An 18,825-nucleotide genomic window follows, 5' to 3' on the forward strand; every position below is an offset into this window, starting at 1 on the left:
CGTACACCTTGACCTGCAGCTACAGACAGTCCAAACTCTGCCACATCCCATCTCTGTTCTCTTACATGCTCTTTGGCAGTACTGAACACCTACTGCCTCTTCCCCGGCTCGGAGAGCAAGCGGCAGCTGTCGAATGGGTCGATGGATCCTCCCCGCACGGCATATTGAATCGGCCCAAGCTACTGTTCCATGCTGGTCACGCAAGCTCACGGTATTGTTGCATCTTTTACAGACTGTGAGGCTAACGCACCAATGTGGCAATCTCTCCGACCTTTGCTAGGGGCCGCCGACAAACATTTGGATGTCCGCGTCATAGCTACATGAGCCTGCTTTACCCGTTCCCTAACACCGCGATAACTTCCCTCGGCCCCTCACAGCGTCCAACTGGCCCGCGCCCCCTCGAGCACATCTCGAATCTCCGAGCCGGTATCGCGCTGCAAAGCCTAGATTTCTACGTGACCAAACTGGCGGGGGCAATGAGACAACGAGACAACGACTAGCCGTTCGTCGGGCGTTCTCGAACAACCAAAGACCAAAAGACCCTTGAGAAAACATGGCCGTCGCCTCCCATCATTTGTCATTCCGCCCCGAGCTACCCTGAACGCCTTCCGCCCAAATCTCAAGAACCCCCACCCACACCAACATGACTACGGCATAGTTCCTGCTGTCACACGTTAGTGCAGCATTAATAGGAAAGAGATGAAAGTGCACAGTGGTTCTTACTATGTACTCGGCCCTTGACCACCCACCCCTCAACCGCCAACAAGATTCGGCCCATTGGTCATGCAATGAGTGAGGGGGAGGGGGGCCATGGCATAAAACGCGGGGTCGCCTCCTTCCACTTGCCGAGGATTCCTGGGAGCGAACTCTTTTCTTTTTTGCCTTCTCTCCTTCTACACAATCCGACGATTGACGGTTCAAAAGAAACATCAATCCACCTTCTACCAGGCAACACATCGAAACACATACCAAAGAAACAATACACATAATCAGACACCATGGCCGAGGAAAAGTGTCCCTTCATTCGGACCATGAACACGGGAGGTGGCGGCACCAAGAACCGCGACTGGTGGCCCGATTCCCTCAAGCTCAACATCCTTCGTCAGCACACTCCTGTCACCAACCCGTTAGGTGGTGACTTTGACTACGTCTCTGCCTTCAAGACCCTTGACTACGATGGCGTCAAGAAGGACCTGACAGCTCTGATGACCGATTCTCAGGATTGGTGGCCCGCCGACTTTGGCCACTACGGAGGTCTCTTCATCCGTATGGCATGGCACAGCGCCGGCACCTACCGTGTCCACGACGGTCGCGGCGGTGGTGGTGAGGTAAGTTGCTCCGGCAAACCCAACGGATCTCTCTTAGCAGACGAGATGCTAATGGTCGCTCCTCACAGGGTCAGCAACGTTTCGCCCCTCTCAACAGTTGGCCCGACAATGTCAGTCTTGACAAGGCCCGCCGCCTGTTGTGGCCCATCAAGCAAAAGTACGGTAACAAGATCTCTTGGGCTGATCTCATGATATTGGCCGGAAACGTTGCTCTCGAGTCAATGGGCTTCCAGACCGCTGGATTCTCTGGCGGACGTCCCGACACCTGGGAGGCTGATGAGTCCGTTTACTGGGGTGGCGAAACCACATGGCTCGGCAACGACGTCCGTTACTCCCACGGTCACGAAGGCAAGTCCGAGCAGGGCGTCCTCGATGGCTCCCAGGACACCAAGAGCAAGTCAGACATTCACACCCGCGATTTGGAGTCACCACTTGGTGCTGCCCACATGGGTCTCATTTACGTGAACCCTGAGGGCCCCGATGGTAACCCCGACCCGGTTGCTGCTGCCAGAGACATTCGCGTCACCTTTGGACGCATGGCTATGAACGACGAGGAGACGGTTGCTCTCATCGCTGGTGGTCATACTTTCGGCAAGACCCACGGCGCTGCTCCCGACAGCAACGTTGGTGCCGAGCCCGAGGCCTCCGGTCTCGAGGCCCAGGGTTTTGGCTGGGCCAACAAGCACGGTACTGGCAAGGGTGCCGACACCATCACCAGTGGTCTAGAGGTCACCTGGACTGCAACTCCCACCAAGTGGAGCAACAAGTACTTCGAGTACCTGTTCAAGTTCGACTGGGAGCTTACCAAGAGTCCCGCTGGTGCCAATCAGTGGGTGGCCAAGAATGCCGAGCCCATTATTCCCCATGCCTTCGATTCCAGCAAGAAGCAGCTTCCCACTATGTTGACGACCGACTTGTCGCTCCGCTTTGACCCCGAGTACGAGAAGATTTCGAGACGCTTCCTCGAGAACCCGGATCAATTCGCCGATGCATTCGCCAAGGCTTGGTTCAAGCTCACTCACCGTGACATGGGCCCGCGCTCCCGCTACGTCGGACCTGAGGTTCCCTCTGAGGACTTCATCTGGCAAGACCCTATTCCCGCTCCTAGCTCGCCCCTCGTCAGCGAGCAGGACGTTGCAGCTCTCAAGAAGGAGGTCCTCGCCACTGGCATCGATGCATCTAAGCTCATCTCCACTGCCTGGGCTTCAGCCTCTACCTTCCGTGGAAGTGACAAGCGCGGTGGTGCCAACGGTGCCCGTATTCGCTTGGCACCTCAGAAGGACTGGGAGGTCAACAACCCCAAGCAGCTCGCCGAGGTCCTCAAGGTTCTTGAGGGTGTGCAGCAAAAGTTCAACGGTTCGGGCAAGAAGATCTCGCTAGCTGACCTTATCGTCCTCGCCGGTGCTGCTGGTGTCGAGAAGGCAGCCAAGAATGCGGGCGTCGATATCAACGTGCCCTTCACACCTGGTCGTGGCGATGCCACCCAGGAGCAGACCGATGTTGAGTCTGTCGACTACCTTCAGCCCTATGCTGATGGCTTCCGCAACTACGGCAAGTCAGGCAACCGTGCGAAGACCGAGCACTATCTTGTTGACAAGGCACACCTCCTTACGCTCACCGCACCTGAGCTCACCGTTCTCGTTGGTGGCCTGCGTGTGTTGAACACGAACTTTGATGGCTCATCAACTGGTGTCTTCACCAATCGCCCTGGTGCCTTGACCAACGACTTCTTCGTCAACTTACTCGACATGGGCAACGAGTGGAAGGCCACCAACAACCAGGATGTCTACGAGGGCTTCGACCGCAAGTCAGGCTCCAAGAAGTACACCGCCAGCCGTGTCGACCTTGTCTTTGGCTCCCACGCTGAGCTCCGCGCTGTTGCGGAGATTTACGCCCAGGCTGATGCCGGACAGAAGTTCGTCAAGGACTTCGTGACTGTTTGGGACAAGGTCATGAACCTGGACCGCTTTGATCTCAAGAAGCAGTCCGGTAGCGTGCCGAGCCGTCTTTAGATGACTAGAATGAAATCACTAAAAAAGCAATGTCAATTACGAGGAAATGAGACCGTCTCTAGCCTTCGTGCTTTGAGATAGCCTAGTGTAGTCTAGTACCTGCAGATAGGAACATGTATTTACGTTTGACGATCACCAACTTCCTTTTCCACGCCCATATTTACAGTGATGATCGAGCCGTATTGTGCATCGCATACAATGTGGTTGACCGCTAAGAAAATCGATAACTCCTTGATGGACAAATTAGTATAGTGTGCTCTCGTACCACACGAGGCGTTCCAAGTCCAGTACGTATTCCATGCCTCTTCCTCTACCAGAGATTAAATTCGGAAGTTTGGAAGGCCATTTTTCACACTTTTACCACCTCGATGGCTCTTTTGAGCTCTCAAATTGCGCCTGTTACACCATACTTTCACGTGACGCCCCAGCTGACCATCTTGAGCGCTTTCCCACTTATTCAGGTAACGGAATAAGTATGGATAGTTGGTACGAAACTGCGAACTCTTCTGGATCATCGCACCGCCCATCTATTCCTTTGGAGAATCCCTTCCTTTTTGGATCAACAAAACACTCTACAAGAAAAAGTTGAAGGTTAAAAGCCGCGTCCATGGAGTCCGCTCTCCATTGTACAGCAAAATGTAAATCAGCCGCGTCATCTTGTAAGTCGGTGTGCTCCGAGCCGACATACTCAGAGCCAGAGTCGACATCCTCGAAGGCCATTTCAATGGCTCTTTTGTACTCTCATGTACCACCAGGGCAACCTGATAGAATGACTACCTTTCAATGCAGAATCTACGACGTCGAATGAGGTATGTCGAACCTATAGCATGAACCTACTATCGTCAACCTGTTTGGGTGACGGAAAAAGTGAATGGAAGTTCTTCTAACGACCAGCACCTCAAGCCAAGCGAATCTTCAAAGCCAAGACTGTCAAGATATACCACATGAGCGATCACAGCAGACAATTCATCAATTCAAGTGGATCTGGCGTCTGTCGATATGTGAGATCGATTCCAAACCCGTGCGCACGGTTGGTCTTTACGAGCTCTTTGCTCTTCCTCAATTAAGGTTTGGAGAGACAAGTTCACAAAGTCCTCCTGACGAATTACAGCTGGTATAGGTAAGTCTACGCAAATTTTCGTCTGTAATACAAGATTGAGGCTCCCAGTGTAAGATACCACCACAGGTGTGTTCCACTCATGCAGTTCTAATCTTTGCTGTGGTAGATTGGAAGACCCAAGAAAATGTCTACAGTGTTTCAGCCATAGAGCCGTTTTGCTCTTCGCAGCTACATTTGTTTCCGAATATCAGGCTATGAAACTTTGCACTTGTCTGTTGCCAAAGCGCATAGTCTCACTCAACTTCTCCTAACACCATCTTGTACAAGAGGCTTCATCGTCGAAAAGGCATATCTCGCAATCTTCCACTCCCCATCTTCCTTCTTCATGATGAAAAGCTCCTGGTTCGCGTGCTCCTCCGAAGCCTGCGTCGCCAACATCGTCTTAGTTCCCTCGGCCGTTGTCCTCGCGAACGCCCAGTCCGGAGACATGACGACAATCTCTTCTATTGAAAACGTGATGACGAGCTGAACCGATGAGAAGATGCGCGTGTAGGATTCGCGAAGTGACGCCGTGCCTACGGCAGCTGTGAAGTGAGGCGGCATGATGACGCCGTTGGACGTGTAGAGATTGACGACATCCTCGACGTTGCGGCTCTTGAGAGCTGCCCCGTACGCGTGGAGAACTGAAGTGATGGCTTCGGCTTCAGGGGAAGACACTTCGTGGGGTGTTAGAATAGGCTTGAAGTAGTAAAGACAGCTTATTTGATCACCTACTAATTCCGAGTAAATTGTGAGTGATTAACAGAATGTCCTCAATAATCAATATGTTTTACTGGTTTCTTTTGTATTGAGCCTTTGTAATGATATTCATGCCACTTATATATCGTTTCTGAAGTGTAAGTGGAGGAGCTTATCTCGGTCGTAAGTGGGAGTCTGATGGCAAGAGTGGGGGTGGACCACGATATGCCATTTCGCGACGTGAAGATATCATCCTTCATTCCGGCTACACTAAACAACGTTTGTGTTACCAAAATATTTGACTCATCGATCATCCAACCTCTGAGATGTGGGTATCGGCAGACTTTGCAACCTGCTCGGGCCTGCAAGTTTTAGCCGTTTATGGGTTTGAACGGCGAGATACATCACATTCTCAACTTACCAATTTAAACGTTGCGTAGAACGATAGGCCTTTGAGGATCATGAAGTGAGTCCGTAGTAGTAGCAAAACGAGAAATGGAACCCCTGATCGTAGTCTGAATATACCTAGGACAAGAAGCAGCCAAGATATTCTTCTAGTCTAACGGTGACATGATGGTGGTAGGAGTCTGTTTAATATCTAATTCAGCCCCTGATTCCTCAGGCGTCGTAGACTACTTCAAGCTAACAATACTGAATTGAATCAAGGTCAAAATGACGAGATAGCACGAGATGACTGATATCCCTGACAGCATCCTGGAAGATCTCTCTATCGTCTCTGACTTTCCCTTATGTTACCCTTTTAAAAATTTCGACAGTAGAGCTTGAATATCTTTGAACGAGCGTCTTATTTCTTTGGTCTTTGTCATAAAAGTGAATAAAAAAACTTTGTCCTGACGCTATTAATCCGCGCTCAATGGGATACCCCAGATCTAATCTGCAAGCTCATTGCTTCTTCGGCTGCCCATTATTGTAGTAAACACACGAAGACCTCAACCGCCTTCAAATTGAATTGATGTACCCCAACTCAATGAAGCCTCCCTTCATTCGAGTCTGATGGCTGATTGACTTCCTGCGCTTTGGTGCAAGTGTCTCTGCTTGCCCCCTATCAAACCTTGCCCTAAGTGCTCGATGGTATTCATGTAGCTGCCGACAATACGGTATTGTTGTGATTCCCTTAAAATCTGACATTTCACTCTCCAAATCATCCCTGTCGGAAAACTCCAGTCTTCGCTCAGAGACTGGGAAAGTAGCTACCGGCCACGTCTGAGCACCTGTAAGCTGGGTGTTGTCACCAGTGGCTTGTAAGCTCTCTAGTCTTGAGAATAGGTAGGATTGAAGATCTTCCAAGAAACCCGCGATTCTCAAAATGAATCACATTCCTGAAAACGACTTCTCATGACGTGAGCCCCGGCACGGCAGACCCGAAGTCCTCCTTGTCCTGGCGGCTGGCCTGAAGTGAAGTGACTGATGCTCGATTCATTGACGCCCGCTTGCAGCTTGTGTTACAGAGAAAACCAGTCTCTTAGATAAAATAGACCAGAGAACGAAGGCTATATGAGCAGGTCTAGACCATCGCTTAGCGCAATCACCGACAGGATGGGAGGGAATAATCAATTCCGAGGCTCTGGTCGCCGGGTAGATTCAACGGCTTTGATATTGAATTCTGGGGCTGAGTGGGTGGCACAAGCTCCCCCCGACAAGAGACCGGGGTGTGAAAAGGGCGGGGCGCTCGGGCTTCGCTGAAAAGCGAGACCCTTGACTCCCATGACTCCTCCTCCTCCTTACAGTGCCAAGTTTGCTTTTGAAGACTTGAATAAATCCTTGACTGTGTAATGTTTTGTTGTATTAGTTCGTAGATCTGCTGAACTCAAATCTCCCATGGCGAACCGACTTAACAACCATTCTTTGATTATGGTACCGGCGTCAGCGGGTGGCTTTTATCTATTCGCTTTGTAGGATGTACTACTAGTAGGGCTGGGCGAGCTAGCAGTGCCGCATCTGTAAGGGAGCAAGCCACTCGATACTGGCGATCGGGGAATAATGCTGCGATCGCTCTATGGCGTCTTTCCCACTCAGACGCTTGAAGACTTGGCCTGCCACACTCCGAGCCCTAGCCTACCGTGCCTACGTCGGCCCCCAGAGCCCCGGAATGGATTTGTGCGACTTCACGCAAGACAATACGGGAGGGCGAGCCAGCGATTGGGCAACACTGCCAGAAGCTGGTATGATGGGCTGCTGGGAACTAAAGTCCACTACTACGGAAGAAACCCTGTCTTTGCCCTGCCAGTCTAGCGAAATGTCCCGCGATCCTTCAAGCCAACATTGATATGATCCAATTGTGCGGTCTTGAATGCGAAGTACGAGCCGAACCAATGCCTACTTGTATGTCACTCGTGCCTCCTCCCACCGGCAAATATAGTTAACCCAGCATCAGGGTCTGGGCCCACACTCTTCAGCCCGATCTGATCTTCTTTTCACGCTTCATACCTATACTAGGAACGGGTAACCAACGAATCCAGAGCGTTTGCACCTGGCTGTTCTATCGTCTATAGCAGCACTCAGCAAGTGCGATGAAACAAGATGGCGGCTGAGCTTTACTTTGAGCAATGCTGGGCTATTCTGAGCACTATCGGCATCTCGAACGTTTTCCTGGGCTTCATCGTCATCAGCATCACGAAATTCTCAAGCATCGCGCTGGTCCCGATCATCACGAGCATGGCCTGTGCCATCGCGAATGGGCTATGTTTCCGAATATTCTACACGGATAGTTCACCATTGGACAGGGCGCTCGCGTCCGCGTTCGCCGATACTTTCTGGCTGGTACAACATCCGCCTGACCCCTGACCGCGAGTTCCATGATTAACACCCAGTCCAGGTCCAAGAAGCCGGCATATCATTCTACTCGTACGCCATGTTGACTCACATGTTGACGGGCCGCAGTCGGACAATTTACCTGACGGCCTTCTGGATTCTGTTTGCCGGCATCACCGGCCTTCGCGGCACGATCTTGATAGCTCGAGTCGTGGGCATTTACGACGAAACCAACAACACTGCCTCGAAGGTTGTCGACTTTGCTCACGTCGGATATTTTGTGCTCCTGGCGCTTCTGGAATGTCTGAGCGCCTTCTACTTACTCCGGAAATTCGCGTCGACGAAGAAGAGGTCGTTGAGGGCTGCGCTGAACATTAGCTTGTGGGGTCACTTGATGCGCAGCACGGAGATACGAGTGTCTTCTCTGGCATTGATCGGGGTGTCGAGGTCCATCACCTACACTTTCCACCCGTCGCTACTGAACACGCCTACCACGACTCCCAGACAGATCGACCGATTTGTGTACACCTTGGAATGCATCTTTCCTGTCATTCTTTAGTGAGTCTTGCTATCGTTTCGCAAATGGGGTCTATTTCATTGGCTTACCTTTACATGGCAGTTTCGATCTGTTAGCTTGCAAAATCCAGTCCGAGAGTCATGGAGCAATAAACAGCTCTAACATACGGCACGTGGAAACACCAAACATCTTGAGAGATTCTGTTACTGGCGAGCTCAGCAGTACAATCTCGCCGTCGTCAGAAAAGCCTCTTGAGAGTTGCAGAGAAAGTAGAAGATAGGGTTAACGTTCGAAGCTATGTGGCTTGAGAAGTTTGACTGAAAATTTGTTACTGGACTGCTGCAGGTGATAACCGCACCTTGCATGAGTTGCATTCGTGGTCTTACTTATTCTGGCAGGCTCCTAGCCGTATCTCAAATCACACCTTGCTGGACTGCATGTTCCCCGGGCACAGCTCCCGAAGCCACCTCGGGTTGACGTAGTCTAGCTAAGACAGCGTAACTTGAGTGGGCCTATTGCCGAACCCCTCTTGCAAAACCTCTGCATAGGTGCGGTGAGTTAATGAACTATCATACTCTGCATCATAGTTACGATATGTCCCCACTCGAAGTTCCATTACAATCGGCATCTATACCAGGTATTTGACGCAAGGAGGCCCCCCATTTCTCGATCGGTGACCGAGCCTCACGGGTATACTTCCCGAACTCCGAGAAGCAGAACATCATCCTGGCTCTGCCCTGTAGAGCTCCTGATTAGAAGGTAGCGTTGACTATCAATGCTATGTGGCATTGAGCCCCACAAGAGTCTAGTGCAACGAGTTTATTGAAGTTGAACCCGATAGGTCCGCCGCTCTGCTGACAACTCAGACTGGACTTTTAGTGTAGGTGTCAGAGATTCTTCACATAACACAGCCGCAAGACGCGACGTTGAAAATGTGGATCACTAATACGGGTAGATGAAACAAGGTTTTGTTTGATCGTTTCACTGATAGGGTGCCTCTAAGTCTAATAAAGCGGAACTGCAGATCGGCTAGAATAGGGGTACCACAAAACCAAAGTGAACATGTTCGAATTGTGCCCCCACGTGCCTCTGACTCTTCGACTACTCTAGAATACGAAAGCTCAGGAGACAAGCTTCATTCAGTCTCCACAACCAATGTAGATGCAACTCTTGCTGCAATGCTGCCGCATCCCTTGACGACATGGATCTATGCGCGGAAAACAGATACTACGCAGTAAACAGCACCAAACCGCTGACACGTGTTATCGTGGCGCCTCGAGCAATCGTAGTTGGTATTCCCTGTCTAAAGCCTACAGCCTATGAGAGACTTGATGCCTTGTTGAGGATACTACTACGTAAGAAGCTGTTGCACTTCCGGTGGGCCGCGATGTTGTATACTTGACAAAGAAATTGGGCACTGCTGCATGTAAAGATCCGCTCATAACCGCTCATCTGTGAGCGTTGCGTAAAGATTTACCCTCTCACCCTTGACCAAATTCTCCTCATGTTTTGTGTTCGAGTTTGCGGGAATCTCAAGGCGGCCGAAGCCTGACAAGGGTCTACTGATTGTGGTGGGGACAATCACTCAGTTGCCGGCTGAGAGCGGTTTGAGAATAGACGATGTACTGTAATTATCAATGAACTTTTCAAATTGTGATTACCCTGTAACACTAGAAAATTTACTGCCAAAATCTAACCCCTCGTTCCTGAACGATAGTCTTTGGGGAGGCAGAGCTGTAGTTTGATAGAGGCCGCCTTGTCTATGATTCCAAATTTCCCAAAGTGACACAAGAAAAGAAATTGAGGCCAGCCCGGCCGTGTGACAACACTTCATTTTATGTCCCACTGGTTTGCCTGTCGTGATCCGTCTTCTCTATTGCGACTTTCCGGTCAATATCTATCACGAGATTAGGTTAGCAGGAAAGATACTAGTCGATGAGGGAAAGCGTTCATACCCCTCCCGAGCCCATGCTGTTCCGGTTCTTCCGCTTGCGCCAGAATATCAACCCAGCCATTGCTAGAATAGATGCAGCCGCTGTTTTGAAACGGGTCAGTTTATGACAACATTACAAGGTTCCACATTGTTGTCTCTCTTACCGATGCCCCCGAGTACCCCAAGGACGGCAACACCAGATCCACTGGTGAAGGAAACGCCTTGCGTTGAGCCGATGGCTGATGGTTGAGGTTGAGGTTGGGGCTTGCTTCCACTGTCGCCGTTCAGGTCATTTGACGGTAGAGGGACAGATGGTGCAGTCACTGTGATCGTCTGGGGCGCAGCGGTGACAAATACTGTGTTTGTAGGGCTTGGGATGACTGAGATTTGAGGTTTCGTTGTTGTGATGAACACTGTAGTTTTTGATATCGACACGCTTGGGCGAAGAGTTGGTGACTTTGGGGGTGCGCTAGAGATTGGCGTTGAAGGAGGAGTAACAGCCCTTGGTGGTGCGCTCGATGAGGGTAATACCGCAGGCTGAGTGGTCGTTGGGATCTGGGGAAGCGTATCCGCTGGACCATTGGATGGAAGAGGAACATGAGTAGATGTTGTGGTGGTTCGCTCAGGAGCTGGGAGCATAGGAATTTCAGAGCCTATGAGAGGTCTGTTCGGAGTCAGAGGTCCTGGCGACTTCACGGCTCGCTCTTGATGTTGTTCTGGATCTTGGACTTGATGTTGGTCTTGAGGAATGTCGAGCCGAAGTTTGGGAGGAGGACCTCTCCTACGGTTCATCGAAAGGCCAACCATGTTGTTCCAATTAGCTGTAAGTCTGTGTGGTTGATCACTGTGAAGAGAATGTTAGTTTTTGGGTGTTCAGTCATTTTAGACCAGAGCGGGAGAGGCGTTTGACTTACACGGATGAACTGTCAATCCCAGAGCGATGGGTTCGGTGGACCCCGTGGGATACCTATCCAAGATTCTGAGGCTGGCGTGCCATGTTTCTGAGACGAGACGACTGGACTTCTCTTGAAAGGACTTGGCAGCGGTAAAGTAGCCGGTCTATCAGTTGCTTAGTTGAATCCACGTGGTGGACCGATCAAAGGAGGGCTTGAGCGTCGTGAGGGGACTGTGGCAGATCTTGGAGGCATATGTGGGAGAGTGGGATCCGGAGGGGGTCGCCTGTCGTAGATATCGGCCTGTTGTCGTTGTCATTGACATATCGTGCCCAAGCTGTCGCAGGGATTGTCTATTCTTGGCATGGATTGTCTTTGCTTTCTCTCCATTTTCTCTACCTCTTTCCATCTTCGTCTGAGACTTCCCTGCGCGGGTGCGGACGTGTATACTTCAAAATCTGCCGCCGCAAAACCTATCAGCCCGGCAGGCGTTTTAGGCTCGGCGCTACATCCTGGAACAAGTTTCACGCTTACTGGACAACGGACCAGTAACATCCCGTAGCGAGCGCGGGTTTGCGTATAACACAACTGGTTCAGAGGGCATTGGGTCCAGAGTCAGCTCTAATCTTTTGCGGCCCCTTCGCCCCGGGACGTGGCCTAGCCGCAAATCACCCTTGGTCGATCAATAACTCTCGAGGCTCGATAAACCTTGTGCCAGTTCACTGAACTTATTTTTGGCAGTATCTGCGGGCTGTGTGGGATGATGTGTCTTGACGTGACGTCGGCAACTGGTTGCCGTTGAACCCCAGGGCGGTCACGGCCCCATCTTCCTGAAGTCGAGGAATTCTGCTGCAAGAGCCGGTGTTAGTCTGAAAATGAACTCCGCAAATTGTCTTGGCCTCAGATAGTGTTACTCTGAGAGTGAACTGTGCTTGGTTTGTGGATAATCGGGTCTCCCGAGGAGAGAGAGGATCAGTCAAATATCATCAACAGTGGTTCCTCTTGAAAATCGTCGTATCTTTCTTCAGACCAAAAAGAGAACGACAAGACCTTCATTTCGACATCTCAGTCGAAGGCGCTCAAGCAACATCGCCAAACTCCTCACAGCCATGGAACGCCCTAGCAGTGAGACCTTGGAGTCTCGAGCCGCGAGACCCAGCATAGCCAGAAGGATCTCTGCCACAGCCATGGGCGGCTTGCACCTTCTCACTAGCGACACTGAACTCTCTCAAGACCGAGACCACGACGAGTACATTTCGCCAACGAGGACGTCCGTCAGAGACCGCTCGAGATCTCTCAGCAGGAGTCTCAGCGTTGCCAGCTCGCGCAGCAGCAACTCGTCCATCTTCTTCGGCCGGCCGAACTCACTGCCTTCCATCACGGAGAGCGAGAATGATCCCCACGGCACTGAGTTCCGTGACCCGTTTGCGGATCAAAACTCAATAGAAGGGAATTCTGCTCCGCGTGAAGCTCAGAACCCGTTCGACGACAACAGCAGTGGCGATGAAGGAACTGCCGTACAGGAGCTGGAGCCAGAACCGCCTTACCACGTCTTCACGAAGAAGCAGAAATGGGTTGTTATCGTCATCATCGGAGCCGCCGGATTGTTCTCTGGTCTTTCTTCCAACATCTATTTCCCAGCTCTCGATACGATCGCACGGGTAAGTCCTGTTCATTCAGCCGGAATCCTCGGAAATTCTCTAATTCACGAAATCTCATAGGATCTCAATGTCAGCTCGCAGATGGTTTCTCTGACCATCACGTCGTACTTGATCATTCAAGGCATCTCCCCGCTAATTTGGGGCTCGATCTCGGATGCTCTGGGCAGAAGGCCAATCTACATCGCCTCGTTCGCCGTGTACATCATTGCCAACATCGGACTGAGCTTCTCTCCCAATTTCACAGTTCTTCTGCTCTTCAGGGGCTTGCAAGCCGCCGGAAGTGCCTCAACCGTGAGCATTGGTAAGTTACATACGGGAAAATACAACCCTTTGTTTTCTCCCTTGAACCTCTAAATTTAGCCAAGAAAAAGTCGTCGTAATTCCTTTTGCTGACCTGTGCAACAGGAAACGGCGTGATCCAGGATATTTCTCCCCCGGCTGAACGGGGAGCATTTATTAGTTTCTACCAGGCGAGTAAGTCACTATGGGCCCTATCGCTGTTTCACACGCATTACGGTGTTTTGCTCGGTGACTCGGTTTTATCTCCTGGTGAGCTCGGAGCTAACACCTCGTAGTCCGAAACTTCAGCATAGCAGTCGGGCCTGTGCTCGGCGGCCTGCTCGCCAACTTCCTCGGGTTCCGGTCCATCTTTGTCTTTCTCCTTATTCTTTCTTCTATAGTCACCTTGGTGATTGTGTTTTGGCTGCCTGAAACCATGCGGAGCATTGCCGGGAACGGCTCGCTTCGTTTGGGTGGCATTTACAAGCCGATCATATGGTACCTTGGCAAGGAGCCAGAGTACCTCGAAGACCCGGATGAACCCATTCCGCGGAAGAAGGTGACATTGATGACCTTTGTGGAACCGTTGCGGCTGTTGATTCAGAAGGACATTTTGATCAACTTGGTGTTTGGTGGCGTGGTCTATACCATATGGACTATGGTCACGTCGAGCACCACCATCCTGTTCAAGGAGCTGTTCGGACTTAGTGACTTACAAACGGGCCTCGCATTTCTACCTAATGGTAAGTAACCTTCCCACCTTCACCTTCTTTCTCCCTTATCAAGAAGGAGACTCGCTTACATGTAGGACAGGACTTGGAACCATTGTTGGATCCGCAATCGTGGGCAAGCTAATGACAAAAGACTATCTCGAGATGGAAGAAGAGTACAAGACATCTCATAACATAGCAGGAACAGAAAAGCTCTCAGGGAAGAACATGCCCGCTAAGTTCCCCATAGAGCGCGCCCGCCTTCGTCGTCTCCCCTGGATCGTCCTCATCTTCGTCGCTTCCACAGGCGGCTACGGCCTCTCCCTCAACTTCCCCTCCATCACTTCGCGATCAGGCTGGATCGCAGTCCCACTCGTCCTCCAGTTCTTCATCGCTGCGACCAGCAACGCCGTCTTTGCCCTCAATCAGACCCTCGTCACCGACCTGTGTCCTGGAAAGGGTGCTAGTGCCACCGCGATTAATAACTTGGTCAGGTGCGGTCTGGGAGCTATTGGCGTCGCGTTGGTAGACAACTTTGTTGCCACCACGGGGCCTGGCGCCGCGTTCTTGGGCTTGGCCCTCGTCACGGTTGCTGTTGGGCCGTTGGCGGTGATACACTGGTACTGGGGACAGACTTGGAGGGCGGCGAGGATGAGGGAGAAGACGTCGAACAACGAGAAGGCATGAGGCCACAAAGTCTCTGCGTTGCATTAGTCGTCACACCTTGTGGCTTGGTGAGGCCGCGTCTGTGACGCCTACCGGTCGATGCATTATCATAAGTCTGTAGCGTTGAGCGTGCATGATTTGGTGATTCTGCGAAAGGAAGTTGAACATCATATTTTGGGCAAAACAAAAAGCAGGATAGAACTCCATAGATTTACATTCAATAGCAGTGCTAGAGGCGGCATCAAGAGTCCACCTAGTTTCACACTTGCACAACTAGAAAATTTCTCGCTTCGTCCCCTTTCTCTTCTCTTCAACACAAGGATAAATTCGACCCTCTTTGGTGTACAACAGGGAACGTGAGTGCCGAGTCTTGGCGGAAACGAGGTGTTTGACACATGGGTCCGGGGAGAAATCGTGTAAAACCATTGGTTCATGGGCCTCCTCTCCCACACACGATGAGCAGCACACAACCTGACACCCAATTCATGCTGCCAAGCAGTCTGTCGGCTTTCGAGCCATTTCGCTTTCGGGAAAGAAACCTGACAGTTCATACATCTGGGTCGATCGTATGCTGAGGTTTGAGAACGAATTCAAGCTATACTTGGAAGAAGTCTCCCCATTCTCGGGTATGAGCCCTTGGCTAGTGCATCTATCCCGAGATTTTGGCTGGCACAAATTTCCCGAACATGATTCGGCATCCCGATGTCGCATACCCGAGCGGGGTTCATCTTATCTATAGTCCACGAAGAACACACAACATTGACAGAAGCGGTCAGATCGGACCTGGTCCCGCGGCAAAGTTCGCCAGTATTTAATCCATCAATTGATTAGAAAGGTATGCGCATGTTCCTATCTCCTCTTGTTCATCGATGAAAGACTCACCAGCAAGACGTGAAGCATCTTTAGACTGTGTACTCCGCAATCGAGCAATCATGGTGGAACTCCAACAAAACGGGGAGGCAGCTCAGCCTGCGGCGAACATCGAGCAGCAATTGAACACATACGTCGAACAGTATGTCGCAGAGAACCAGGGCTCGCTGCAAGTCAACAAGACAGCCTCAGGGTCGCTACCTGGGGGTACAACTAGATCCGTGCTGCATTACCTGCCTTTCCCATTGGCTTTCTCCGGAGGCCACGACTGTCACCTGATATCCGTGGACGGCGCCGAGTACCTCGACTTCGTGTCCGAATATTGCGCCGGTATGTTCGGCCACTCTCACCCAGACATCATCGCTGCGATCAACAGCGTTACCAAGTCGGGATTCACTCTGGGCGGGCCGAGTCCCAAGGAGGGCGAATTGGCTGCCCTATTGGTTGAGAGATTCCAGAGCGTCGATGCCATCAGGTTTTGCAATTCGGGAACTGAAGCGAACACCATGGCGATTGGTACGGCGTTGCATTTCATTGGAAGAAAGAAGGTAGGCTGTAACAGTTCCTCGAGCCCGAGATCTTTCGCTAAATCATGCCCCACGCTCAGGTCTTGGTGTTTGAAGATGGTTATCACGGTGGCACATTAGCTTTCACGCCCAACAACCCGCTGATTCTTCCCCACGATTTCGCGTACGGCCGGTACAACGACATTGAGTACACCCGATCGCAAATCACCGACGATATCGGCATCATCATTGTGGAACCAATGCAAGGCGCAGCAGGAATGCTTGAGGGGTCAAAAGAGTTCCTCCAGTTCCTCCGCGACGAAGCCACGCGCATCGGCGCCATCCTCATCTTTGACGAGGTCATCACCTCGCGACTCAACTACGGCGGCTTGCAAGACATCTACGGCATCACGCCGGACATGACCACCATCGGCAAGCACTTCGGCGGCGGCTTCTCGTTTGGCGCGTTTGGTGGGCGCAAGGACATCATGGACCTGTACGACCCACAGGGACCGCGGAGTCTCTTCCATTCGGGAACATGGAACAACAACGTCTTCTCCATGACGGCGGGTGTCGCTGCCACCAAGCTTTTGTCGAGAACGGCGCTTGAGAGGAACAATGAGCTGGGGAACAAGCTTCGCGACGAGCTGCGTGAAGTGTTCGGCTCCAAGGATGCGTCCATTGTCACGCTGACTGGCTATGGGAGTGCGATTGGCTTGCACTTCCAGGGTCCTTCGGCAGGCAAGTTGCAGGATCTCTTCTTCTTTTACCTTCTCAGCAAGAGGATATACGTCGGACGTCGTGGATTCCTTGCGCTGAACCTTACTCATGGGGAAGAGCATATCAACAAGGTTCTGGATGCGGTCAAGGACTTCTGCGCAGAAATGTTGTGAGAGATCTTTGTAAGCTTCAGCCTTTGATCTCGGCCTAGATCAAAGGCAAATTAGCGTCGACATGCTGCTAGCTCATAGACAATGTCAAAATAAATGCTGTCGATCTCACCCTCTCCCTCACTCGGCTGCCGCAATTTCCACATATCGTCGTCCGCTTGGGTCATTCTTTTCAAGCCAGAGGTTATGGCCTAGGCTTTAACTAACCGCCGATATCCTCTCCAATATCCTTTCTTGGCATCACCAACCTCCTCGTCATGATACTTAGAAAGGAAGGTTGATAGCGCAGCATTGGCTTTTGCTTGGCAACCCAAGGGTAACGTGGTATCAACTGCAATTCCAACCTTTATCCGCTTCGGACCCAGCATCCAAATGCCCCCTTGACCCCTGTTTATCGGCGCAGATCAGCCTATCGCGCGGGGTAAACAACACCAACACCGGCACGGTGGTTTGAGCGACCGTGCTCTTTATTAAAGCCTCCCTACGCAAACCGGTCGGCCAGTCTCACCTCATCCTACTTGCGCCATCGTCACTCATTCTGGCAAATAGCCGCCAAGCTCATGCTATCGAGCCATTGAGCCCCTCTCATCTTCCCCTTGGACCTTCATTCACTAATCCGGCATCGTCTCCGGAAGCCGCCCACAATGCCGGACCTCCGCCCCCGCACCCTCGCCCCACTCCTCCTCTCCCTTCTCACCGGGCACCGCGTCCTCGGTCAAGCATCGCCGGGGTTTCCCATGGTCATCAACACCTGGGGCGGCCCCTTCACAGCAGCCACAGACGCCGCCTACCAGGCACTCGTCAAGCCGGGCACCTCGGCCCTCGACGCCGTCGAGATCGGCTGCGCGACCTGTGAGGCGAACCAATGCGACGGCAGCGTCGGCTTCGGCGGCTCCCCCGGCGAGAACTGCGAGACCACCCTCGACGCCATGATCATGGACGGCGTTACCATGAAGTCCGGCTCCGTTGCCGCCCTGCGCCGCGTCAAGAACGCCATTGGCGTCGCTCGCCACGTGCTCGAGTATACCTCGCACACCATGCTGGCCGGAGACCTCGCGACGGAATTCGCCATCGAGAACGGCTTCGTCGCCGAGAGCTTGACTACCGAGGCCTCGGCGGAGCGGTGCGCCGCCTGGCGGGCCGGGAACTGCCAGTCGAATTACAGGCAGAACGTCACGCCGGATCCCAAGGCCGCGTGCGGGCCGTACGCGCCCGTGGAGCTCGACTCCAGCTCTTCTGGCTACTTTGACCTCATTGCGCCGAATTCAGCGCAGGCGTCACACGACACCATATCCATGATGGCTCTGGATGCGAATGGGATCATGGCGGCTGGTACCTCTACCAATGGAGCTTCCTTCAAGGTACCCGGACGCGTTGGCGACGGCCCGATCACAGGTTCCGGTTCTTACGTTGACGGTGATGTCGGAGCATGCGGCGCGACTGGCGACGGTGACATCATGATGCGTTTCTTGCCCTGTTATCAGGCTGTGGAGAGCATGCGAAGAGGAATGAGCCCCCAGGAGGCGGCGAGAGATGCCGTAGTTCGCATGGTCAAGAAGTATCCGGCTGTGTCGAGCGGTATTGTTGTTGTCAACAATAAGGGTGAACACGGCGGTGCTGGGTCTGGGTGGACTTTTACGTACGCCTTCAGAGGTGGTAAGATGAACGCTACTGAAGTTGTGACTGTGCCGCCCGTTGTTGTCACCCGATCTTTGCGCGTCGAGTCAGAATTGAGGTAGAAAACGCTTGGGTCTACTCCATATGAGAGTTGTTGATGAATAGATCTTATTTCATCGTACCCCCGGACAGACTGAGACTCGACTTCACAACGAATGACTAAGTTTCCTTCAACACAAGATCTAGGCTCTCTGCGCTACATGGGTCAGATGCGGCTATGCACCACGCGAGACTGGTCGAATGAGGTTCAACTCCAAAAGACGTCAAAGCAAGGTTGTCTATCACCATTGTGGGGTTGCAGCACACCATTGAC

The 18,825-nt window shown here is 52.1% G+C and overlaps 7 protein-coding genes across 7 annotated transcripts; 5 read left to right on the forward strand and 2 right to left on the reverse strand.

The window, feature by feature from the left end:
• Positions 1-998: 998 nt before the first annotated feature.
• On the forward strand, positions 999-3,340 carry CCOS01_09801 (catalase-peroxidase; the record flags this gene model as incomplete). Its single annotated transcript, XM_060457958.1, has 2 exons — positions 999-1,328; positions 1,397-3,340. The coding sequence occupies 2 exons, from the start codon at positions 999-1,001 to the stop codon at positions 3,338-3,340; spliced, it is 2,274 nt and encodes a 757-aa protein (XP_060311123.1).
• A 1,357-nt stretch (positions 3,341-4,697) lies between these two features.
• On the reverse strand, positions 4,698-5,370 carry CCOS01_09802 (uncharacterized protein; the record flags this gene model as incomplete). Its single annotated transcript, XM_060457959.1, has 2 exons — positions 4,698-5,116; positions 5,358-5,370. 2 exons carry the CDS (start codon positions 5,368-5,370, stop codon positions 4,698-4,700), a joined length of 432 nt encoding a protein of 143 aa, XP_060311124.1.
• Positions 5,371-7,679: 2,309 nt separating this feature from the next.
• CCOS01_09803 (uncharacterized protein) lies at positions 7,680-8,469 on the forward strand (the record flags this gene model as incomplete). Its single annotated transcript, XM_060457960.1, has 2 exons — positions 7,680-7,919; positions 7,975-8,469. The coding sequence occupies 2 exons, from the start codon at positions 7,680-7,682 to the stop codon at positions 8,467-8,469; spliced, it is 735 nt and encodes a 244-aa protein (XP_060311125.1).
• A 1,831-nt stretch (positions 8,470-10,300) lies between these two features.
• Positions 10,301-11,167, reverse strand: CCOS01_09804 (uncharacterized protein; the record flags this gene model as incomplete). Its single annotated transcript, XM_060457961.1, has 3 exons — positions 10,301-10,324; positions 10,383-10,462; positions 10,525-11,167. The coding sequence occupies 3 exons, from the start codon at positions 11,165-11,167 to the stop codon at positions 10,301-10,303; spliced, it is 747 nt and encodes a 248-aa protein (XP_060311126.1).
• A 1,195-nt stretch (positions 11,168-12,362) lies between these two features.
• On the forward strand, positions 12,363-14,590 carry CCOS01_09805 (major facilitator superfamily transporter; the record flags this gene model as incomplete). The annotated part of the gene is made up of 5 exons (XM_060457962.1): positions 12,363-12,914; positions 12,975-13,215; positions 13,320-13,388; positions 13,490-13,936; positions 14,007-14,590. The coding sequence occupies 5 exons, from the start codon at positions 12,363-12,365 to the stop codon at positions 14,588-14,590; spliced, it is 1,893 nt and encodes a 630-aa protein (XP_060311127.1).
• Positions 14,591-15,501: 911 nt separating this feature from the next.
• CCOS01_09806 (aminotransferase class-III) lies at positions 15,502-16,838 on the forward strand (the record flags this gene model as incomplete). The annotated part of the gene is made up of 2 exons (XM_060457963.1): positions 15,502-15,987; positions 16,047-16,838. The coding sequence occupies 2 exons, from the start codon at positions 15,502-15,504 to the stop codon at positions 16,836-16,838; spliced, it is 1,278 nt and encodes a 425-aa protein (XP_060311128.1).
• Positions 16,839-17,479: 641 nt separating this feature from the next.
• On the forward strand, positions 17,480-18,574 carry CCOS01_09807 (asparaginase; the record flags this gene model as incomplete). The annotated part of the gene is made up of 1 exon (XM_060457964.1): positions 17,480-18,574. The coding sequence occupies one exon, from the start codon at positions 17,480-17,482 to the stop codon at positions 18,572-18,574; it is 1,095 nt and encodes a 364-aa protein (XP_060311129.1).
• Positions 18,575-18,825: the final 251 nt, after the last annotated feature.

Source organism: Colletotrichum costaricense (genome assembly GCF_030867565.1).
Source record: "Colletotrichum costaricense strain IMI 309622 chromosome Unknown Scaffold_10.1, whole genome shotgun sequence".
In the NCBI taxonomy this organism is placed as follows: Eukaryota; Fungi; Ascomycota; class Sordariomycetes; order Glomerellales; family Glomerellaceae; genus Colletotrichum; species Colletotrichum costaricense.